The sequence below is a fragment of the Melospiza melodia genome, chromosome 1 (assembly GCF_035770615.1).
Source record: "Melospiza melodia melodia isolate bMelMel2 chromosome 1, bMelMel2.pri, whole genome shotgun sequence".
NCBI classification, from domain to species: domain Eukaryota; kingdom Metazoa; phylum Chordata; class Aves; order Passeriformes; family Passerellidae; genus Melospiza; species Melospiza melodia.
In genome coordinates, this window is record NC_086194.1 from 25,161,319 (window position 1) to 25,186,566 (window position 25,248).

Below are 25,248 nucleotides of genomic sequence, written 5' to 3' on the forward strand. Positions count from 1 at the left end.
TGTGCTGTTATAGGGGATGGGGTGATTTAAGGTGGTGGGAGTAGGGGTTAAATGCTAGAGTATGCCGTGAGGTTTGTGCAGTTGGAAGATAAAAATTTAGGAAGAATTTGCATGAATTTTTCTTACTAGGGTAAGAACACTTATAAATATGTTTGCCCTAGAAAGCTTTTTGTGACTAATAAATAAATTTACCATTACAAATAAACTCCTTCTTAATGCAAGTGTTACCTTGTTCCATTGAGTGTATATTTTCAAACAGTAGGAATTATCTTCCTTCCCATGTTATTTGCTGCTTAGTGGTATTAATTGTGACATTTTATTGTATTACTAAATTATATTTCTAGGAGAAACTCATTGCAATACAGTGTGTATGGGGTACAGGATTTTGTGGGTTTTTTAAAGGATCACATTTCACTCTTCCACTTCCTGGTGGGTTTTAGGTGCTGATCAGCTCCAGGGAGCTGTGCATTCATCAGCAGGTGAAGCATTCTCTGTTACTTGCAGGCATGTCAGTTCAGAGCCTCACTAGAGAGACACTAACTGGGGGAGGCAGATTCCTCCCTGCTCTGATGGGATGTATCCTGTGCTCCCCTGGGCTGTATTTGGTTTAGGGCCAAGCAAACCCTGTGTGGTTTAACAAGTTCATGGTTTTGTTCTGTAGCAAAGTCATGTGGAAAACAGCTTTCAACTTAAGCAGCAGTGTGTCAGTTGATGCAATAGTAATAATTCTATGGGTTTTGGTAAGTAAAAATATTTACATGTATAAGTACTGCTAAACACTTTTTGTTTTTCTTTTAGCTCTTCATTTGCCAATACCATATTTGGCTGGCAGCAGACACAAAGGGGATCTTGGTGCTCATTCCTGGATATCCAATGTTTAACGTTCTTGTCAGCACTTTCATATTTGTGTGCGTGGCACATGAGATTTCTCAGATCACTAATGATCTAGCACAGATTGTGGTTCCTAAAGATAACTCAACTCTGCTGAAAAGGTTGCTATGCATAGCTGGATTTTTTTCTGGACTACACTTCTTCTCAGCAATGCAAGATCAGTCAAGGCATTAACTTGGAAACTTTCTTCGGGTTTACTTTGTGTCTGCCTGAACAAAACTTCTCAACTGGAGGTACAAGAAGACATTTAAATTAAAAGTGTAGAAAATGTATATAGTGGAAATGTACATATTTTGTGTGGAAATAGCCTTCTCAAATAATCTGAGAAACAAGAGTGCACTGTACAGAATTGCATGTGAAAATGAGTCTTTTCTACTGGATGTTTGTTTCTGTTTACATGTGTGTTGAGGCGAGGCGCGAGGCAGTGCGGTGGTTGAGCAGCATCATGGGCACGTCCCGGGGCCCAGCCGGGCTGGGCGAGCCCGGGGCCGGGGGCTGCGCTGGCGCCGCTGTTCCAGCAGCTGTTCCTCGGCAGGGAGCGCGCCCAGCACGGCCGGGAACCGCCGGAGCCGCCGCCGAGACAGCCCCACCGGGGCAGCGCTGCAGCAAAGCGGTCATTTGCTGGTTAGAAATTAGTGTTTGGGGTGGAAATAGTAATACATGTTATATGAAACCCTTGGGATGTGGAAGTAAAAATTAATCATCAGTTCAGTGGTTGAAGATTATATACAAGTTTACATAATACTTTGTGAGGGTTTTTTTAGAAATTTAAGATGTGTTCAGCAAATACGGTGAATTCAGAGACAAAATTTTTTTATAAAGAGAATTTGGGTTTTCTTCCTAGAATTGTTTGCTTTTTCATAAATTTTTTCACTAATTAATTTAACTGTGTGTAGTTCTGTGTACAATCCCAGTGAACAAACAAATGAAAATTCAGAGACTCAGTTCAAGATGGGAAATTTGTGGAAGACTCTCCAACCTTTTTCAGTCAGATGAAATCCCATCATATCCACTCCATCAGATCTTAGGGGAATGGTGATCTTTGACCCTCTCCCTGTGTTTGTAGGTGACTTTGAATTAGGTCTCGCTAGGGAACTAAGCACTAGAGTGCCATATTCTATGCTGTAATATCATTTTCACTTCAGAGGATGCAAGTCAGTCTGTTGGCATCATGAGGAGCAGGGATTGAGTGGTCCACTTTGTTGCATGAAGATGGCTGAGTCTCAGAATTACAAGTGAAATGAGATTGGAGCTGTCTGGAGAAAACTTTTTTCCATCCTTTTCAGGAGTGCCCAGTCTTTCTTACTAATTTCTTCCTTTAGAAAAACCTTAAAAATGAAAGAAACAGTCCTTCAGTGTGGCAGTGGCAAGCTGTTGTTTACATTCTACTAATCAGTGAAGTTATGGACATTTCTTGGTTGGTTGTGGGTTTTGTTCAAGTAATAGTTTGACCTCTGGTTGCTTTTTCATTTTATTCTTCTTCTGATTATTTGTTAGCAGTCAAAAACATGAGAGCAATATTATTTTCCAAGCATATGTGCAATTATGTATGATACTGAACAACATGAATCTAATTTGTACCATATATACTGTCACATGCATGTTTTTATTCTTATCCCAGGTAAAACATTGAATTCAGTCTTGCAGCCATGAATGAATGCAAAACAAATTTATGAAAATAATTACTTCAATTTTCTTTTTTTTTTTTTGTGTGGTGGAGAACAGTTTCTTTTAAAGAATGAGCAGTCATTCATCACAAAAAACAAAAAAGAAATCATTCACTTCCCCCAAATTCAGCAATTTTACTAAACCTGACAGCTGTTTTCAAGATACTGAAAAGATACTCAGCTTTGTGCATATACTTCCAGTACTTGGGAATTTAACCTCATTGATCAATACATTTGAGTGACTGAAGGAAAGAGTGTTGGTGGACACCATAGTGGGGAATAGCAAGCATAACCTTCATTTATGCCAGTATTATGAGCAGCAGGGAGCTGTGAGCTTGAGGGATAATTTTTGTTTTGTTCTTCACGACATAACTATTGTAGATATAACTCTATTTATCTGTTGTACAGACTTGGTTAAAAGATTTATTTTTAATGTTTGAAATAATGCACTTGTTTACTATTACTGTATGTGGGATAAATATATTTTCTTTTCAGGTTATGTAAAAATATGAAGTAATTTAAACATTAAATAAAAGTGCTGTGGATGCTTATTTTTGTAATGGGGCCAGCATCATTTAAGTAACAACTCTATTGCTTGTCTCTCGCTGCGCTGCAGTTCACTGTATCAAACTAAGGCAGATGCAGTGCAGGAATTGCTCATCACTAAGTGGCCCTGTCCCTGCTCTGATGAAATTCCAGCTCCAGCAGCCAAAGCCAGCCTGGAGCTCAGGGGCTCTCAGCAGAACTCCACAGTGGAGGCATCAGATACTTTTCCCTGCCAGGAACTCTGCAGCAGAGCTCTGCAGGACAGCAGAGGAACTGAGTTGGCTTCTCTTTGGTCTGGCAACATCAAGAAACCAAGCCCAGCTTGAAGACTTGCTTGAGTTATGGAATTTGGATTCTACCTGAGCTACTTAAATCCCACTCTCAGTAGAAGGGGTTCTTTAAGCAAAGGAAGTACCAATCTCTTTAATCTTGCGACTGATGACAAGACAGAAGGAGATGGCCTGGAGTTGTGTCAGGAGGTTCACGCTGGATATCAGAAACAGTTCTTCACCCAGAGGTGGCTGAACAGGCTCCCTGGGGAAGCAGTCACAGCACCAAAGCACCAAAGCTGCCAGAGTCTAAGAGGTGTTTGGACAATGCTCTCAGGCACTTGGTGTGACCCCTGGGGATGGTCCTGTGCAGGGCTGGGAGCTGGACTCAATGATCTTGATGAGTCCCTTTCCCAACTCAGCATATTCTGTGATTCTGTTCTCGAAAGCTCCTGATTTTATCATCAGGGAGATACACAGTTCATGTCCACTTTTGATATTAAGTGTGGCAAATCCTCTCCCTCCTGTCCAGTTAGGATATCTGTTTAGGCATTGTCCTGAGTTAAACAAACCCTGCACCATTAGCTCTGCCCCAGGTCTCAGACCTGACCATGCAGTATTGTGGCTGGAATATTAAAAGCTGGAACAATGTTGTTCAGGCACCCTTTTGTAAAATAATCAGGCAACAACTTCACTACTTGTGTTTTCCACTTTATTAGATCATACATTTCATGTATGTACAGAGAGATGTGTAGGGCTTTCTGTTTAATTTGGCTGCAACTTAATACAATATCCCTTCATATTGCCATCATATAATGTTAAAAGAGGCTGTGAATTTACTGTCTAAATTATTCCTAATTCTTTAGCCATTAAGTGTCTTTAACCAGCTTTATAAATCTATGTTTCATAGTAATTGTTTTAATAATTAAAAATAAATAATTTGTTATTAAACTTACCTCAGATAAATGAAGATTTCGATCATAAAATAGTTCAGGTATTCTTAATACCCAAGTGACCTACACCATTAGATTCTTTCCAAAATAGGTGGAGCCTGCACTGCTACAAAGGAATTCTTTATGCATGTATGTAACAATTTATTTCATTAAATATAGTGACACTGTTACATTAATACAAATAAGGTGGGAGCAGCTCAGCTGGTAGATCCATTGATTGTCATTTCATCCTGGAGTTATCAGAAATTACTATAATCCACACCCAGAATTATTTACAAACTTTAATCTTACATTGCATTAAAAATCATTATTTAAAATCCATTCCATTCATTTTGGTTTCAAAACCCTGACAGCTGATACATCTGAAAATAGTAGTATAAAGTAACAGAAGCCAAATGCTGATTGTACTTGAATTTTTTTTACAGCTTGGGTAAGAGCTGAAAATGTTTAATTTACTATAAACATCAGTGTGCAGTTTTGAGATTTGCTTTTCATGATAACCATCCAAGCTGCTGGAAAGAAGGGGGGTGTCTCTGAGGAGGCTGATTTACTGGTGAAGTCTCTTTCCTGGTATCTTTTGGATGAGGTAGGAAGGCATGATGGATGCCACTCATAAAAGTGAGTAGGAATGGCTCTTTATTCCACCTGTTTCAGGAACTGCCTTTAATTTCTCAGCTTGAATGCCTGTAGCTTGAGCTACCTCTCCTGGTCTAACAGCCACCAGCAGGATTTGCTGCCACGTGCTGTGGGTTGTGCTGAGCGTGCAGAACAGCTCTGTAAACTGATACTGAAGGTTTGACAATATAGTACCACGTACTGAGCACTGCTTATCTACTTTGCTGCCACAGTGATCATAGTTGGTGCTCAAAATTAGTCTAAAAAGCAGCTCAGGATTTGTTCTATCTGCTGAAATCCTGCATTCAGGTCCGAGCCCACAAACACATCATTGATGCTTAAAAATTAATGTAAATCAAGGTTCTGTGTTTTGACAGAACTGGGTCATAACTGTAAAAAGAGAAAAACAAAAGACAAACCAAAAACCACAAAACCAAGAACAACTACTTTGGTCTTTTTACAAAATGACCTCATTGTAGAGATTCCTTTTATCCTCAGTCTTAAATTCCAAAATTAGTCAAATTTCTCTTAGCAGAGACTTCAGGAACCTCAGCTAAGGAAATGTAGCCAGCACTTGGCCATTTTAAAGCAGACGCAGTTTTCTGCTTACAATGCAATGTCCTGATGAGCATACAGCTTCTGAAAGAGAAAATATTACAGAAAAAAGACAAAGCATAAGTGTCAGCTTAAAACAATGCCATGCTTTGAGGTAAAACCCCAAAAACTCTTGGTGTCAGCTGTTACAGCTGCAGACTCTGAAGTCCTGTATAATGTCCTTAAATTGAAGATTTAAAGAGGCATCAGAAATTCATTTAAAAGCTGGTGAAAAGTGTCAGTAGATGAATTATAGTTGTTTATTGAAAAACATGGAAACCCCAGTTCAAATCCTTTTAGCAAAGTCCATATATAAAAAGCTTCAAATGCCTCTCAAAGAAACCACCTCCCAGCAAAGTATGCCTTTAATTAAGTCCTTTTTAGGATGTGAAAATGTTAGCCCTGGTTTACTGGATAAGTAATTCTCCCACAACAGTTTGTGCTCCAAAAAGAAAAAAATGTGGAGGATATAAAAAATAAACAACACTGGGGCTCTTTATTGTGAATACCACAAAAAATTTAGAGTGTTTTTAAAGAGTTAGTCCAGGTTTACTGTACCAAATTAAACCCTTGCTATTTGCAGACATTAATTTTTGCCTTCAATAGCTTGTAACAGTTTCTTCTAACATAACCAGGTGAATGAATGGACAGATTTTAAATGCTTTATTGCTTACAAGTTTTGAAATAGCATAAATATCAGTTAAAAGAAAAGAAACCCAATTTTTATCATGAAAAGTTTTAGTTATTTTCTCTGGGGGGCTATTTCTTTATTTACTTTCAAAAAATAACTTTGCTCATTATATTTGGTAATCTCTAAAAAATTAATACCTAATATATGTGCAATACTATTTCGGAGCCTCATCATGTTGCACAAGTTTTCATGCTTGTACACTACTTCTTTTCCTGTGCAAATGTTAGGCAATTATATCATCCCATTAACAGTCTGAAATCCTTTGAAGGTTTGATTTCCCTGTTAAAACTTTCAGGAGAGATCACAAAACAGAATAAAGCTTGATATTTATTGATACATATATATATATATATATACATACATATATATATATATAAATATATGTATGTATATATATACATTAAAGATTACTTCCTGAATGTAACAAATATAAAAAGTTACAAATTGTCAAAAATGTCCAAAGTACAAAAGGATACAGTACATCAGTTATATGGAAGTGATTGTACTCCTGGCACTGAAAGCATCATAATAGTGTGGGCATGCACAATATACACCAGAAAAACTCATGCATCAACCAGAACAAATAAGGAAGTGAGACAATTTGCTGCCTTCTTTGATTACAAATTCATTGCTTCTGTTAGTTTTCTTTCCTCAGGAATACCATTTACCTGCAAAGAGATGAGAATTTATATAATCCATCACTGGCACATGATGCTTCAACAGTACTGAACTGTCAACTATGAGGACAGCACATAAATAGTATTTATTATTCCTTTATCAACAACCACATTGGAGAAACACTGCAAGTACAACCTGGATCAAAAGACAACATATACATGACAAAGATTTATTATGGGAAGGGAGAGGGCTGGAAAAAGATTGTTAAACTAAAATTTGTCTTTCTAGTTGGGATCTAGCAGACTTCATAGGGAAGCTGAGGCACAAAACAGAAAAGTACACGTGCAGAAAGGTACATGATGTACACGCCGTACTTAGTCTTTTATACTACAGGAACACCCTATAAGCTTTTTCATCCAAGCACCTTAAACAGTCCTTGTGAATTCTGCCTATTGACAGAGAGACAATTATAAAACCTAATGTATCTGTTCATCCTGGAGACCAGTAGCAATTTTCATCACTGTAATAAACATTAGATGTGAGTGGTCACATCTCACACAATTCTTTCCCAATTAACGTTTAACTTTGTGAAATAGTCAAGTATTATGTCAGCTATTAAGTCTGCCTTTTTATATAAGGTTAAAATAAAACTATTCCTTACTGGGGATTCAAATAGTTCCTGAAGTGGACAACAGTTATTATCCATGGTCTGCTCTTCAAATTACTAAATGTGGTCTACTGAAGCTTTAAAATAGAAATTTCTTATTCACAACTGTGACTGACAGTATGTTAAATTCCCCAAGTATATTACTGTGAGTTTGCTATAGGAAAAGAAGAAAATTTAACTATTAATGCCTTATTCTAAAGGTTTTTTGTCTTAGGTGTTCTATTTCTCTAAATTTCTTACTTGAGCAGATCAATAAAATCAATTGCTAAGTTTGTACTCATGCCACTAAAAAACTCTTAGTAGTGGCTGAATTTTGTTTTAAATCATGACTTTCTAAAATTCTAACATTCTGGCAACAGGAGTTATGAATATCCTTTCAGAAAAGCTGCAAAAGACACATGCCATCACGTCATGGAAGTGCTTGCAGGGTCACCTGCACACCTGAGCTACAAAGCAAGGTGTCATTATAAACCAAGGGAAGAGGAGGAAACGCCCTCTGTCCCAAATTCATCCCACCATCCACCCCCCTGGATTTCTGAGAGCTTGTCACAGGCAGCATCTGTGATGAATATGAAAGAACAGTTGTATTCTACAGAAATAATGTACTGCAGAAAATACAGACACAGGAGAATTTTTAAGATCTAATTTCAGGGCAGTTTTTCAGTGCTACTCAAAAGTGACAGACCTGTGCTAGCTTGTATTTCATACCTTTGCAAAAAAGCCTCAGTGCTGTCACTGTACAGTATTACCAGGTGATTTTGCATCTTATTTGCTGCAAGGCAGACTGGAATTCTTGAAATGAAACAGTCATAGCAAAAGAGCAGCACTTGTGTAACACTTTGATTCTGCCTTCTAAACAGTGTGAGTGAGAAGAGCTGTACTAAATGTCACCCCAACCAGTGCTGGAGGCTCTGGATCAAGGGTTTGACTGCCAGAGTCATCCACTATTTCCAGCATATGTACAATGAAGAACACAAATGGCAAAGCTACCAGAACTGCTATCAGACTTTTTACACCTGTGTTTTTAATTTCCACATAACAAAACCCACATGGAGAGAAACATCCATTATATACTTGCCTCAAATCTTTGAAATGTTGTCATACGAAATTCTCCTTTAATCCCCGAAAGCAGTAATGAAGAAGAAGCATTTTCAATGAAAAGAAAGAGTAGCTTATGTAACTCCTAAGTTAAAACAAATCTTCTGCTTGGAGCTGTAGTTCCCATATTATGTTCAAAACATATGAATCTCTCTAGAGTTTTGATTTTGCTATCTCTTTGAATATTTAAAAATTACACTTGGCCTCTACTTTTTCCCTGTGTGGTCTTTACCCCCTCTCCCATGGCTCTGGCTGTAGGTTTTTATCAAACCTGAGATGCTAAGTAGAGAGGACAGTCAGCCTCAGTCTGATGGGTCATTCCTGACCTCAGTCAGTACTCCAGCATTTGTGAGAATGTTACACATGTGATGACTACAACAGAGGAAACCAGAAGCATGGATGTGCCTCACCACAGATTCCCCAGTATCAACACTTTGTCTAGTAACTGCAGAAAAGAGCTCCTTCTTCAAAGCTTAACTAAAATTGGTGGAAATTAGAAAATTACATTTACTATCAAGTGTCAAAATCTGAACCATGTAACTGCATTTGGGAATCTGGCTGCAGCTTCATGCAACAGAAAATTTTTTATATGAGGTTTCTAAGTTAGCTGAACCAAATTTCAGCTTCTCATGCAGAATCCTAACATAGCATTTCTTCCTTGTTTAATCAATTCCATGCCAAAATTTTCACTGATGTATCAAAAAAATTCTAGAATGACAATTCTGTAATACTTTACTCTATTTGAAAATTATTTCCACTGTCCACAGACTGTATACATTTTGACTAGTGTTTTCTCCACACTGGTCACTTAATAATTACAGTATTTTCTGAGTACTGACCTGCACTCTGCTGCTGTGGAATCTGAGTCTGATGTGGCAGGTTCCTATAAAAAACCATTTAATATCTTTAATGCTTCTATACAAAGTCTGAAGTGTATTATGATGAACACTCAGTATTTACACTTCTTTTTTTTTTTGCTTATGAAGCAATAATCTATTTTCACTATGCAAATAGAGATGTCCAAAGGTTAGCCATGACCATGAAATAAAGAATCAGTGCTAAAGTAGTTCTTATTATTTCACTTGTCAGCCATGTTCAAAGGCTCAGACTTGGTGAAATGCCAGAGGCAACAAGAGTCACCATGGCTTTCTAAAGTTCAGCAAAGTTTGGTTTCTGTAAGTGAATATTCCATATGCCATGGATACAGCAAAGGTGACAGCATTTGCAATGTAGTTACTGGCTGTGGAATGAATGGTCAGCCACCTCTATGTGTCAGACCAGTTCACTTATCAAGGCAAAGTTGCATTTCTGTGCCCTGCTTAAGTGTCCATTTTAACAGCTATCAGATAGAGGTGTTTTTACAGAAAGGAATTAGGGGGTACAATCTAGGTGAAGCACATAAATACCCTATGTACAGCTCAAGAAAGCTTTTGGTACAGGATTTGGCACCCCAGTCATAAAAACTGCCATTCTGAATAGAGAAGAAGCTGTAAAAGATGGGGCAGGGCACTTTGCAGCACTTGTACAAGGAATAATTTATACAGCTGTCCTTTCTGGAGAATTTAGCTTCTGGGACAGGGAGAAGAAAACACTCCTGCAGCATGGATCTACATTGTGAAGGGGATTTAGGACAAGTCAGGGCTGAGTTAGAGCTGGCCCAGGACCAGTGCCACTGGGGCCATGCAGGCCTGCCAGCAGAGGAGGCACCAGCAGGAGCTGGTGTTACAGCACAGCACTGGAAAATGCCAGCCACTCCTGACCACTGCCTCAGATCTGCTCAGTACCTCAACCCAACCTTTCCAGAAATGCCTCTTTGCTACAGCTCTATGGAGTTATCTGATTTAGAACATGTGCAAGCATTGGTCTGCCTCACTAGTTTCACTAAGTTACTGATAAATGAACTCTAAGGAACAGGAATTCATTATTTTTCTGGTTTCTGTCGTGGAAAGTGAGTGACAACAATGGAAACAGGAGGGAGCTAGGAGCAATTTTCTTGGCAAGCCTGAATTATCTGAGTAATGGAGTATGTTCTTCTGTTCAATGTCAAGGTTTCAAACACAAACCATGTGTGACAGGTACATGACTAACCACTTACAAAGTCTGGATTTTCTGGTATAAAATTACCACAGATTTGGTGGTTAGTTTTGCACCAGAACCCTGAAGGGTGTCTAAAATAGAACAGTTTTAATTTAATCCTCTGTCAAAAGTAGTTTTTCTCCAAAACATGCAGAAATCTATCTGTTCCATGCCAAGCCTCTTGCAATCCTGCAGCCTCTTGCCAGCCATTTATTCTTTTAACAGAAGGCCTTTCTTCCTGCTGGAAATGCAAACATCAGAGCAATCTTGAACTGGAGAGTCATTACTGAATCCTCCCACAAAGAGCACATTTCGGAGGACAAGCCCAGGGACCTGCAGTGAGGTCCTGCAGGGCATTAAGAGCCAGAGCTGAGTGTGCACACTTACTGCTGTGTCTGCATCAGGGGCATGCTGGTGTTGTCGTAGGTGTCGCTGTGCAGGGGCGGGACGATCTCGCCCGTCACCGGGTGGAACACGGGCAGCGTGGACAGCGGCCACGCGATCTCCCTGTTCTTGGACATGTCCCGGAGCTCTTTGGTGGATTTCTGAATAGCACTGTGGTGCACCAGCTGGATGCTGTGTCACAAGGAAATAAAATAGTGAATACATACTTGAAGTGCTTTATCAAAACAGAGAGAAGTCTGCAATTATTATTATTAAAGTACAAGGACTTTGATGCATGCTACAGACTACAGTGCAACAATTACAACCTTCACATAGTTAAATTAATAAATATTTATTTAATTTTTAAGGCAGTAATTATTCCATTAGATTTTTCTGTCTGAATAGATATTTTTCATAGGATTCAAGACTGTGCAGTTTGTGGCTGATGTTCCATTTATTTGCTGCAATTTTGTTTCATTTTAATTTCGGTTAACTCCTGATTCCTGTGGTAGATTCATAAAAGCTTGTAAATTAATTTTAAAATACTCCATATTATAGGCACTGGATGCCTTCCAGGCTATTTCTTCTCCTGCTCACTGCCTTTAAGAGACAGGCTGGGAAGCCCAATAACCAGGAGTATTAATTGCATGTTAACATATTTATTCTAACAGTACTATTTTATTTTGGATTACAGTCTTTAATTTCAAACCCTTTTTATTGTGGTCTTCTATCCTTGACAAGACTGATTTAAAAGCAGCTTTCACATTTATGAATTAAACCATGAATTAGAGAGAATGAGAGAAGATTATGACACATATGTATGAAGCATGGCAAGCTACTGAGAATGAAAATTAAATGGTAAAAGAAAAATAACAGGAAAGAAGACACTTACTCTGGTGTTTGCATGTTTCTCTTTTCCCTAAAAACAAAACAAAATTTATGAATTAAATAATAGCATTGATAGTTGGAACATTAATCTATCTGATGATGAAAACAGTACATGATGTAGAAATGCTGACAAGGTTATTGCTAAACGCAACTTGGCAGCATTTGCAACGGGGTTTATGATGAGGCCTTGATGGACGCACGTAGAGAGATGTGATAGTGGTGACAGACACACACAGACACACACACAGGGAAATGAAAAATGCAGGTTAAAGAACAAGCTTCTGGCTAAAAGAAATTCTGTGACAAAATGAAGTTGTAGTTTGTGTAAGAAATGGCAGAAATCACGTTACTTGCTGCTTTCCTTTTATGTGTTTTTCTTTGATAATATGTCTAAATTCAGTTAATTCCCTTAACCAGGTTTATATTATGAAAGTTAGCATTTTAGAAATTACTTAATATTCTCCTGAAGCAATGATCCTTTATTACTATTTTATTTGCTGGAGGCATTTTGGAGAGCTGTGCACTTGTGGAGATTTTGGGGAGTTTTGTGCATAATTTGAGTATTTTAACCCTTTCTAGAACAACTGAAGGCCCTACATCCACTTGCTTGGAAATCAGTGCATGTGCTAAAGTGTCAAATAGTTCAGTATTACAAGCAGATACCTTTGGGCCTGTATTAAATGTTTATAATGAACTGAATGGAGATATTCTAACAAATAACCTTCTATGCATTATAATCTTAGAAAAATCAAGAGTTACTTATTAGAATGTTCCAGTACTCACACTCCTTCCCGTCGGCAGCACATGATGTAGGCAAGTATTAGAAACAGCACCAGTGCTATTGCCGAGGGCACTGCCAGGGTAATTAGGAAATCCGAGTAATAGTCTCTGCTTTTCAGTGTATCAGAAGGTGGCTTGTATTCTCCACCATCAGGTAATATTCCCTCTCCACGAACCACTTCCTGAAAGGTGGAAACTTGCTTTGTATTGTCAACCTAATACCCAGGAAAAAAAAGAAGAAGAAAAAAAGACTATTAAATAACAAAGTAACATAAAGTAAAACCAGGCAGGTATTTAACTAACTAGAATCTAAAAAGATCCATATTACTTACTTTACAAATTCCAGCCCATAGATCTGGGGAGAATTCCTGTCTCTCAGTTTGCCTTGTGAAAAGCAGACTGATTAAATAGAGGGAAGCTTGGCTCCCTTTTCCCTCTGATGCAGCAGGTTCCAGCAGAAATGCTGCTGGCAACAGTAAACACCCCTAAGACAGTTTAAATTCAGTTACTGTGGCACACAGCCAGAACAAGTGCTGAATTCCAGAAGGCTGTGTTATAGCTGCTGCAGAAAATAACACTTCTCTGAAAGCCTGTTCCTGTTACACATCCCAGGGTGATCTCTGCTTCTCTCAAACCAGCGTGACAATGCTGCTTCCTGATTAGTTTATGAGCCACTGCCACTATCAGGCATTTTTTTCTGAAGAAGTACTCCTAACCAGCTTCTTTTCCTTCTCCATGGGCACAGCTGACTGTTCTTGCATTAGTGCACAATCCCTCTGCTCCTTATTTTAAAATTCATCCTTTTTTCTAAGACTGTTTCTCCAATTTCTCAAGACCCTTCTGTCCTTCAATGCACCTGCACACCCTTTCACTTTCATGGGGAACTACAAATCTAATTAAATAAGCACATTCCATCATCCAGGTATTAATGAGGAATAGGTCAGGAATTATTATTAATTCTGCTATGATCATGGCTACCAACCAGCTCTTCCTAGCTTCACCTAGGCCATGTTCCTGAGCTTGCTTGTGAGACAGTATCAAAAAACCTTACCAAGAAGGAATGACATTTGCTGCTCTACCTTGGTTCTACTTCTTCCTTGTAGAAGAAAATTGATGACTTGACATAGTTTGTTCTTGCCAAAGACCAGCTGCCTTCTGCTGTTTTTCAGGTTCTGGTAAGTAGTACTGTGTACACATGGGCCTTTTAAATTTTCTCAACACAAAGCCAATAAAAAGCAAATAATCTGGGTATTCTTTTGAAACAAGTATTTGCCAACCTTCTAGAACCTTTCCTAATTTATAGTGTATAGGTAGAAAAGACTGGAAGTTACCCAATCAGTTTTGTGTATGAATACCTTTCATTATACTCAGTAAGTTTTTTTTCCATCCAGTGCTTAATATCTCCCTTTCAGCTTCCTCCTGGGTAATGTCTGAAGCAGCTCAACAACCATCTAAGTTTATTTTATATACCTTCACCATCATTGTTCAGATTTATCTGCAACATTATCTTCCAATACTGTATTATTTCTTGATTTTCCTTACAGGAATTAAAAAACAAACAACCTTAAAAAGCCTCTCTGGGAATTATTCTCCTTTCATGGCAAATAGTCTAGTGTTTGGTTATCTTTTTTCTTGCATTTGACTGAGAAGAATATTCCTATTTATTATTTAAGTAGTCAGCATTACTTTCATTCATTTTCTATTTAATTTTTAACATAAAATATGTTTTAGACATTTTTCAGAAATAGTTTTTTAACAGCATAGTATTAATTGGCCAGTGTAGAATCAGAATCTGAGAAAACATGTATGTATGCACACACTTTTTAGAGAAGTGTAACTAGCAGCATTCTGAATGAATGAACTACACCTCTCATTACTTTTGCTTTTATAAGCCCTGGAGTTCTCTGGCCATTTACAGAATTCACTGCTAGTGAGAACAAATACAGTGGTTTCACTGGGGCTCAACTCTAACAGAGTTTAGCCTACATATCAAAATCCTTCCACAATCTTAAGAGTGTCTGCTAGGTGGAAAAAATATCAGTCACAATGAAGTGGAATTGGCAACGTTGTCTGACCAGACTGGCAAAACTCTTACCTGTACTTCTACAAACATCACTTTTATGCAATAATAAAGTAACTCACCAGAGAGATTTTACACCAGTCAATATGGAATTGAGTACGAAATTTTTTATCACAGGTTATTACAGGCTCCATTTCTTGACTGCACCTCAGCTGATTCTGTGGGTTTTCCACTTCTCGTAAACACGAAGAGAAAGGAACATCTGCCCCAACCATCACATACACACTGCAGAGAGAGATGAGTGACAGACCAGCAGGATGTCTCACAAATCCCCAAAGGACAATGATGACTCTTCCAAATATTATTGCTGTACATAGTAACATTCAGCTGATATTTAAAGATTGAAATTACTTTCTAAAATAATTTTCCTTCACTGTATACTTTTATCTCTTTAAGCATACAAGTAACAGACTGAAATCAAAACAACTTTCCTAGCAGCTTATTACAACATGTTCTGGTTTGCTTGTTAATGTAAATGTTTCAATACCATCAGCTGTGCCAATTTCTATGAAGTCAAAGAGCTTCAAGTGTGGCTTCCTCATGTAAGTAAATCAGCACTATTTTTGAAAATTGTATTAAAATACATCATTTTGTTTTAAGGAAATCTTTAAATCTTACTCATCATAGACTTTTTAGAGAGTTTCTTCCCATGCTTTCAAAAGAAACTCACAATGACTAGTTACTGCTAAACCTAATATAGATCTGAACATGCTAACCCCCAGCTGCTTCTGAAACATTCCATACTGTAGCTATGCATGGCCAAGAAAATTTGCTTCAGAACACTGAAAGCTGAAGGCAAACCTAATACTTGCTTTAGCATTACCATACCTAAAATAAGAGCTACTGCAGTGATTGTATTATTCATTGTCATATTTAGGTATATGGAACACTGCTATAAAATACAGCCTGCTGCACCAGGTTATAATGTACCAATGGATTCTGAAACAGAAATTAAGTCCCAGTTGCCACTTGTTACAGTAGGCATTATCTAACTAAATATTTGAAGTGTAGCCATTTGTATTAAGTGACTCTGCTATTATTCTGGCTAGTACAGAAGTCACTTTACTTCTTTCAATATGCTCAAAAACTTCAGAGATACAAAAGGCTCTGAAAAAGCCAGTATTTTCTGCACACATCTTGTATTTTGAACCTTCATCCCCTTCTTAGACACTATTTAACTCCAAAATATCTAAAATTATCTAAAAATAACCAGCATCTTCATTTTCATCAGGGAAAAGCACCTTCAGAATCATATTTGAAAAAACTGAATCCTTACTGTTCAGAGCAGTATTTATGGTTCCAAATCACAACTGGAACCAGTCCATTCCAGCAGTTTGCACTCAGTAACCTGAGCTCCCCAGACACCTTACGACTTTCAGAAGAAAGTCAACAGTGCTCTTGAATCACTACACCTAGAATAACTAACTCACTTAGTGAGACCAGCTAAAAATTACACTGTTACATGCAAACTGCTCTCAGAAATTGAAGTGTCTCTGCTCTATCATAACTTCCTTCAAAATTTTGAGTTTAATGAATTGGAAAAGGTTAAAAGCTTGAAAAGCATGCCAAGTGATTACTCAGAAGTAAAACTGGGATTACAAAAAAACCATATTCACTACCAACTCATTTATAATTAATGGAATTCATTAGTATTCCTTGGATTATAACATCCATATATAGGAACTGTGCCCTGTCATAGCGGTACCTAACACAATAAATTCCTAACTGGGGCTCAAAACATGAGTAAACTTTTCATATCTAATTCTAAAACATAAAACAGCAGTTGCAAAGTATCTAGAAAACTTGAAAAAATATTGGGCTTCTGAGTAACAAAAAAAAAAGTGAAGCAAAACCATCATACTGACATATGCTTACCCCTCCTTCATGTCATTAATGGGAAGTGGAACTCTCCCTCCCCTGTCAAGGGCTGAAGTAATGTTTATGGCATTCAAGCGTTCTGGCTGCCACACATTTTTCACTGCCCCAAGGAAGTCCCCCAGAACTTCACTTGCCAGCATTTCTTCTACATTCATGTTCCTTATGAAGAATTCCGCTTGATACGGTAAAGGAAAATCTACCCGTGATGAAAAAGAGTGTTGCATTAAACAAAGGCTCCATAAATCCAAAAATAAATCTTCAAAATATCTGGAGTAATGATTAATGTAATACTACTTAAGATTGATTCACCTTCCCAAAAATCTTGTTTGAATTTGCCAATTTTGAACCTACTGTGATTATGTTAAATTCAATAGAGAGTACCATTGGCTGCTACTTGAGCTGAAAACCTTCAGGTATTTATAAAACAACAGGGAAGAAGCAGACTAGAGGAAAAGAGTCTCAGTTGCTAAAACTTCATTAAACAGATATAACTACATTCCTGCTAATTTGGGGGTCAAAACCAATCCACAGCAACAATGGATTCCAGCTCATGACACTGCAGAATGTAAATGTGACAAAGAGGACTAATTTTACAGTCCAAATGTCCATATATGCCATAAACTGCTGTTTTCTGACTCTGCCTACATAAGTGTTCATTGCATAAGGTACACATTGAACTTAGAAAATTAAACAACAGAAAAAGAGTGAAATCCTTCATGTAAGGTCTCTTTGAAAAGACAAGGGAAATTGGAATCAGAACTTTAATGAAAACAAAGATGCAAACATTTTACTGTGAGTGAAAAAAAACAGTCCTGAATGACAGAAATAACCTGAATCAAAAAATCAAAATGAATTAAAGCAGGAAAAGTTCTCTTACTTCTCCCCTGTGCCTCTATGTTTAGTTTGAATACCAGACAACTATTTTACAGTGTTTATCTTCAAAAGCAGGCGCCCATAAGAGGGTTTTGCTGATTCAGTTAAAAATACAATCAGCTATATTCTGTACATACCTTCTGCTGACATTATATTAATGATCAAATTGTGTCTGGCTGTTTCAAAGGTACGCCTGTTATACGCAGTGATCTAGAGTGAAAAAGATTACAAAACAATGCAAAAATGAGAATTATATAAATGAAACATCAGTGAAAGTTAAATTGGTAACTTAGAAATACTTATCAGTTTTTAAGTACTTTGCCTCCTCATTTTGAAACATACGAATATTCATTCACTAACATAAAATTTAAAGGTAAGGTCAAATTATTTATTGCAGTACTACCCTCATGTCAGGATATTGGAATTTTCTTGGCCAGTCTAGACCCAAATAAAATTAATGAATATGTGAAAATAATATATTTTGGTCCTGATAGAAGTGGTCTGCCATACATGTGTATTCTTTCTCTTCTGTTATCTTTAAGAACCACCACAAGGACAGATTGGTTTCTCCATTTCCCCAAGCAGCCTCCAATCCCCACCTCCATCAACACTGTAACATTAAATTCATTGATAGCTCCTAGGAAATAAACTACATGGAGAGGTTTTTTTGAAGAAAAAAGTGTTGTGATGCCAGGAATTCTCATCTTTGGGACTGCTATTTGGTTTTAGCTCTGGCCCCAGTGAAGTCTCACTCCACGAATGGATTCAAAATAATGCTCCAATAGAAGTAGTTTTAAAAAAAATCCTGTCCTAGAACCTGTAAATGTAGGGGAAGTGAAAACTAGAAGGTAGATGCAAAATTTGTGACTCTAATCTTTTGAAACATACACCTTCATGAATAAAATAAGCAAGGATACCAATCTAAAAGTTAAAATGTTTAGGATACCTGAAATGCATGCAAGTGGTTACTTCTCAGTGGTGACTCTACTCCAAGGCTGTACTACGATTAAGTGATCATTCATAAGAAATACAGAACAAGGCTGGCTATCAGTATAATTATGTATTATCTTCTCTATCTTTTTTATCCCTGCAAGGTGATAAATATTTCATGAAATAAACGGAAAAAAACTAATTTTCTTTCTAATTTTAGCCTTCAGTTCGCTCATTTCAAGAGCAAAGGAGAGGCAGAAGAGTGACAATAGTGACAGAACTATGTTGCTTCTCAGCAAACAGAACCACAAACCATTGTGACACTGGCTAATAAATAAAAAAAAGTAACAGATGTTGCACTTCTTTTAAAGGATTTGAATGAAAAGGGAAAATGCTGTGGAGTATATACTGCAGGTTTGTTTAAGTGGAGAGAGAAAAGCTTACCCAACACAATCAGATCTCATTTAATGTTACAATTTCATTATAAAATTAACAGAAAATAAATTTGAGATTTCACTAGCTCTAATTCTGCTAATTTTTCAAAGGGTTTCTTCAACACCAGCTGAACCACCAATACCCAGAAAATCAAAGCCCTGGTCATACAAGCTCTGTACAGGAGCAGGGCAGCAGCCACTGTGAGCCTGCACTCCAGCATGGCCCACACACCACAGGCCAGCGTGGCAGAGATTGCCTTGTCCTGAATATTCACTCAGACACAAACTGTCCTTGCACAGCTTTCAAAGGAGCTTGAGCTCAGAATGTTACCTGCTCTACTGCAGTGCTGTGCATAATGCTAGGCTCTCCTCATCATGAGGTCTCCTCCAGTTAAGTGAGCTCCCCATGACATCCCCTCAGGAATTATAACATGATGGAAGTTCTATTCAGGCCAGGAATATGCAATCAATCCTCTCAGAGGGCACTAGGAAGAGGATCAAATGCCATCTGCCCACGTCACACACCACAAAATTAATTCAAAAGCCACATCTAAGACTGAACTGCAAGGAATTAATTTGTATGCTAGACAAGATTTACTTCAAATTTGGCTTGGGGTCATGCTTAGAATGAAGGTCTTGATAAAGATGCTAGAATCTAAAAGCACATGCCATTTAAAAACTGGCAATTTCAAATAATGGTTTCCTCTAAATAAAACTAAGTAAAGCCTGCAAGAACTTCTGCACATGATCAGTTCTCAGATGGTATTAGTCCTGCTGAAATCAAAACAGAATCATGGGTACAAAATTAAACATGGGTGAAACTATCTGAAGTATAATTTAATATTCAGAGCTATCATTCTTGAGGAAGAAAAACTACATCAAATGCAATTTAGAAAAAAAAAACACTCATCAAGGGTTTAAGACAAATATACTACTGAAGCAGCAAAATGGCTGGAGCAAGTTATTGTGCAGATTTCTTAACACTTTGACAGTGCCTGACTCAGTCTGCTGTCTATGAAATACATGGTAGAAAATATTGTCCCTTTTCCCTTTTGAATTGCTGCTCAATGAATAATTAGTGCTTTAAAATATTTGAATAGCTAACTCTCAAAAATACACTTTTGTCATTGTTACACTCATATGAATTAAATTCATAAAACTGCTAAATAAAATAAAATAAAAATCAATAAATATTAATAATGAACGGGGGGACATTTGATGAATAATAATCGAAAAAACCCCAAAACAATCAAACCAAAAACTCCCATCAAGCAAACAAAAACTAAAAGGCAAAAAAACCCACAACTGCTTATTGACTGAACACTTTCATCTAGTGGGGAAAAGTCTGACCCATTCAACCCATTTAGGTTTAATGTTACAAAGTTACGATTAAGTTTCTTTTTGCTCTGTATTTTGAATAAAACTGGAATATGAAATAGCAATTAACTCTTAAAAACAAGGAGGAAATTGTTGACAGTTCTGAACCTTACACTCTAAACCAAAATATGTATTTTTGAACTTTTGAAAGCAAGTACCTCAATGATGGTTGGCTTGCCCACGTTCTCCACAGTTGGTGAGCCATAGAGCACTCCATCACTGTACGGTGTCCTTTGGATATAGCGCAGCCATCCAGGTCTGTCAGGGTAACCCATTAAATTGGTATTGAACGTTATAGGATCATTACTTATTTCACCTAGATAAGAGAAATTATATTAGAATATTTACAAGAAAATGTTAAATGCTTTGATTTTAATTTTTCAACTAGGACGTCATATTCTGCTTTCACTTGTTTTCTGAACCTTTCTAAGAAGAAAAAAATAAAAAAAAATTGCTAACCTTTACCATATCAGAAATAAGTGAACTATTACTTAGCACTTCTAGGTATTAAGAAATTCATACCTGGAAAGTGTAACCAACAGCAGACATAAATGTGCAGGTGCTTCCTAGAGTTTTGGCTAACTGGATGCTTATGTTCAGTAACTAGTGGGTCTGGTTTTTAGAGCCCAGTTCCACCTCAAATTGAAGCATCTAACTTCCTTACAGACAAAAGCACAAAAGTTTCAGTCCTTTAATTTCCCCTCCCAACTTACTTTTATTGATGTTTTTAATGATGGATCCAGGTACACAATATACTGGAGAGAGTACTCCGTAATCAATAATGCCTGAAAGCTTCTGTTAGCATTAGGATACACATACAGGTCTTTGGCACCCACAGCCTGGCAATCATTTTAATTTAGAGAACAAATTAATTCAAAAAAGGATCAGACATTCCTGTGAACTGGAGCCACTGATGGCTAATAAGTACAGTGATCCAGCTGTAAAAGCCCCTCAAGTCAAACCAGTACATTGGTTCTTGTGGTTCTTATTTATACTCTTATAAGTCTGGATTTTACTTCTGGATTTTACTTATTTTATCTTTTGTAAATGAGATCAGGCCTGAACACTACCAAATCCTCACCACCAAGGCAGTGTCCAGCTGAGGCACAGAACTCAAGTCAAATCCATTCTGAGCCTGTACAGACACCTCTGCCCTGCACTCCAACTCACCTCTGAGAGGGCAACAGCATCATAGGACAGGTGAAGAAAGGAGATACCAGCCAGGCTGGCCCAGAAAGCAGAAACCGAGCCCAGTGAAGAATGAACAGCTCTCATCTCCTCCAGAGAGGGACAGAGAGACTGAGATGTGTTACCCAGTCTCCAGGTACACATTTCCACATCTGGTTGAGTAAAATGAACCAGAACCAGACCAAACCAGTACTTGGTCTAACACAACTACCCTCACAATTCTCTCAGGACATTCCAGTAATCTAATCTATTGCAGTCAGTATCACAGATTCAGAATTACAGAATATTCTGAGTTGGAAGGGACCCACAAGGATCATGGAGTCCAACTCTTAAGTGAATGGCACGTACAGCTTGAACCCACAACCTGGCATTACCAGCACCCTGCTCTAAACAAATTCCCAGCACCACAAATGATTTGAGGAAAATTCTGAAAGCAACCTGTGACACATTCTGGTTTGCCCTTCCTTTGTCAAGGTAGGCCATGACAATGATCCAGCTCAGCAGACAAAAATAAGAGTACCATGACAACACCTGACCTCACAGTGAATTTCTGACATAATCACAATTGTCTGTGGGAGAAGCAATTTCAAAGGATCTGAAACCAGATTCCTATTGCCTTGAAATCACATGAATGTCAAGAGGCTGCACCTGTAAGACAAGCCATCATTAGTAAAACTTCCAAGCTCCTTCCACCTATGTGCCAAAACGGAGAGAAAACTGGAACAGAGGCAAACTTCACTCTGCCAGTCACCATGGCATAAACTAAGACCCAGGTATCTGTATCAGGAAAAACACCCATTTTACAAAGAGATGAAGTTTTAAAAACATTTGGGTTTACTCATGTTTACTCAAAATTTAACCAATGCTAACAGAAGCTTATTTTTTCTTTAAAGTGAGTCTTAGTAACATCACTCCCAAATAAATTCAGAAGTTTATTAGTGAAACAGGCTTTAATTATGTAAGCACTGTGCATAGGTTTTTCCTATTGTCCTGTTATAGGAAAATAATAATATTTATATAAACTGGATACAGTTATTCCTTTTCATTGTTGATAAGCATGTGCGGCTGAATGCACTCTCTCTTCCCACCCCTACCAGACTGCTCACACATATTCTAACCTGTGGCAACCAGCCTTTTAGCTTTAGTGTATGGCAAAACCATACTTAGGAAATCACAGCTCCTTCTCTAAAACCAATCTGCTTATTAAAATTAAACTGTTTCTAAATATAGGAAGAAGGCTGAAGCCAAAGGACTATTTTTAAAAATGAAAGAAAACAGTATTATGAAATCTCATATTTGATTTAATCTTCTGTTTTGTCTTTCATTTACTATATGCTTTCAAATTGCTCCTTCATATAGCCTGATACATACTATGTCTCAAACAGTAACCAGATAAATAGCATTTTTAACAGACGTCAATTTCCACAATTTCATATTTAATGCAAAAGCGATGAAACACTTCTTAATATCAGATATATATAATGGGTTGCTACACCTTCCCAAATTAAGTACATTTTTTCACAATATACAATTATATGCATTTTTTCCCAAACAATCACAAACTAGAATATTTTAGAAGTGCAGGACTACATATTTTACTTCATTTTCAGATATTTCAGTAGAAACTAAAACCTTACATGTTGAACCACAAGGTTTGCTAAATAAGACTTCAACTTTTTATAACAATATTTTTTCTGTATCTGCATATAATATGGAAGATCTTAGCATCTCATACCGGGCTTTGGGTAAGGAGGAAATTCCCCCTTAAAGTACTCTCTCTCCAAAACATGAACAAACAGAACTCCAGCAGAAGGGTATACATTCCGATCAGAGTGCACCTTAGACAGAATTGTGTACACTGAAAAGCAGAAGGAGAGATAAGAGACAGAAAAAAGGCAAAAATGAGACATGCTCTAGGTAACTTCATGCATTTCAACAGCAATGCAGGCATCTGGGAGAAGGAGAGCAACAAATATTAGGCACCTGTTAATACGATTTTTAAAAGGTTACATAGATTTAAGAACAGAACACAGAGCAAACCCTCTCTTTGCCCAACAGGATCCTTTCCAAGACTGCAAGAAACAAAACTGCCTATGTCAAGATTTCAAAATTTGTATGAGCTCTTTATTTTTATAGTAATTTAAAAAAATGAGGAAGGCTATTGTAATTTTATAGTTTGTTTATTTTTAATATTACGTTAATAAAAGTACATTAAATGAGTTACACAATCATGTTCTCCTGATATTTTACATCGAGAAAGCAACAGAGGAACACATGGGAACCTTACCAATCAACAGTCATCATTCCCCACTGAACAGAAATGGCAGATTTTTCACTTCTTGTGCAGAAAAGGACATAGCAATTCACTTCAACTGATTTCTATGAGTTCTTACAGCTAGACTTTCTCAGACCACCAGGGTAAAATACAACTCAAACTTTTGGTTAGAGAGCTCTTTACTGAAGATGTTGGGCTTGTACTGAAGGATAAAATGAGAGGAGAAGGGGATTTATAGGCCAGTCAGGTGAAACTGATTCCAAACAAAAAAAGTGAAGCCATGTTTTACAGGACTGAGGATCAAAAATTAAAGAAAATTCAGAACAATCAGCATATGTAAAAGCAATAGGGTGGTTTTTATTTAGTACAAAATTTGCTGACAAGGGCATAGCTTTTTAGGTATAACACATTTGATGCAGGATTACATACACATTTTAATGAATCAGAAGAATGAAGAAATCATTACAATAAATTAGATGGATAAGAAGTCACTTTATCAACAAGTCTCAAAATGTAAGTATAAACAGAGAACACTGATTAAATAGGCATTTCTCAAGGTGTCCTAATAAGATTGATTGTAGCTCATATTCCTAATTTTATTACTACTGAATTTTAATTTAATGCCCTAAAAGAATTGATCACTGCTAATAGATTTTGTCAGCGAGATGAAGATTACAAATGTAGAAGATAAAGATGGTAAGCCACAGACAACCACACACAGCTACCAGCCTTGCTTGCCAAACTGGAAGAAACTTCATGAGGAATCACATCTCCAAAAGCAAATTATAGGCCATACAGCCTGGAGGTGCTGTCACTGGAAGACAGACTCCAAAAGACACTTCAGAGACATTGTAACAAACTGATAGGAACAAAGTTGTAGGTCCCAGAGGTGCTAATTTCAACTTTGGATCAATAAGCAGGACACATTTGAAATGTGGATAAAGCCCATGTAATTCTTCAATGCTGGTGTAATTTTTTATTCCTGGTATAACTTCTCCAGCCTTATAATTATACCAACTTTCTTACTTGAGATCTGCTTAAAAAGGCACCATTAATTAGGCATTAATCACAGGCATTCCAGCCCTCACACCACGTACTCTGAGTGGAATCTCTCTCACCTAATTTTAGATGCCTACAGAAACAACATCCACCACTAAGTTAGTGAGGCTCCTTTTATAGTCAGTGGAGAAGAACCAGATGCTTCTAGGGGTTGATTTATTTGATTTCTCCTGTAAAGTGAGATGAATCATGTCCTAGATTCCAGGCTACACTGACTAGTCCTCCATGGACTGCAGAGGCATCTGAGAGGAGATGCAAACATCTGTAATGCAGACCTCCACATTTACATACTCCCCACTCTTCAAGCTTAATGTTGCAGAATGGATAACTCTGGATATACTACTGATCACATTCCACAGCATCTGCTTTTCTGAAAACCACTTTTAACACAATACTGAACAGAGTACCTTTCTAATA

The 25,248-nt window shown here is 37.4% G+C and overlaps 2 protein-coding genes across 9 annotated transcripts in view; one reads left to right on the plus strand and one right to left on the minus strand.

Annotated features, from left to right (window-relative positions):
* CASD1 (CAS1 domain containing 1) overlaps positions 1-3,109 on the plus strand; it is a 28,341-nt gene extending 25,232 nt beyond the window's left edge. The window contains exon 18 of the mRNA XM_063151531.1: positions 799-3,109. Coding sequence (XP_063007601.1) covers positions 799-1,065 — 267 coding nt within the window. The 3' untranslated portion in view covers positions 1,066-3,109. The remainder of the gene's footprint in view (positions 1-798) is intronic.
* A 959-nt stretch (positions 3,110-4,068) lies between these two features.
* The window catches only part of SGCE (sarcoglycan epsilon), a 31,506-nt gene continuing 10,326 nt past the window's right edge, over positions 4,069-25,248 (minus strand). For 2 of the 8 annotated variants that reach the window (XM_063151545.1, XM_063151593.1), the window contains 11 exons: positions 23,233-23,355; positions 20,468-20,625; positions 17,706-17,778; positions 16,693-16,891; positions 14,880-15,042; positions 12,741-12,952; positions 11,962-11,988; positions 11,073-11,261; positions 9,449-9,492; positions 8,590-8,624; positions 4,069-6,894 (listed from right to left, as the gene is read on the minus strand). In XM_063151545.1, coding sequence (XP_063007615.1) covers positions 6,844-6,894; positions 8,590-8,624; positions 9,449-9,492; positions 11,073-11,261; positions 11,962-11,988; positions 12,741-12,952; positions 14,880-15,042; positions 16,693-16,891; positions 17,706-17,778; positions 20,468-20,625; positions 23,233-23,355 — 1,274 coding nt within the window. In that variant the 3' untranslated portion in view covers positions 4,069-6,843. The remainder of the gene's footprint in view (positions 6,895-8,589; positions 8,625-9,448; positions 9,493-11,072; positions 11,262-11,961; positions 11,989-12,740; positions 12,953-14,879; positions 15,043-16,692; positions 16,892-17,705; positions 17,779-20,467; positions 20,626-23,232; positions 23,356-25,248) is intronic. The other 6 variants (XM_063151555.1, XM_063151573.1, XM_063151583.1 and 3 more) reach the window with 6 other exon arrangements.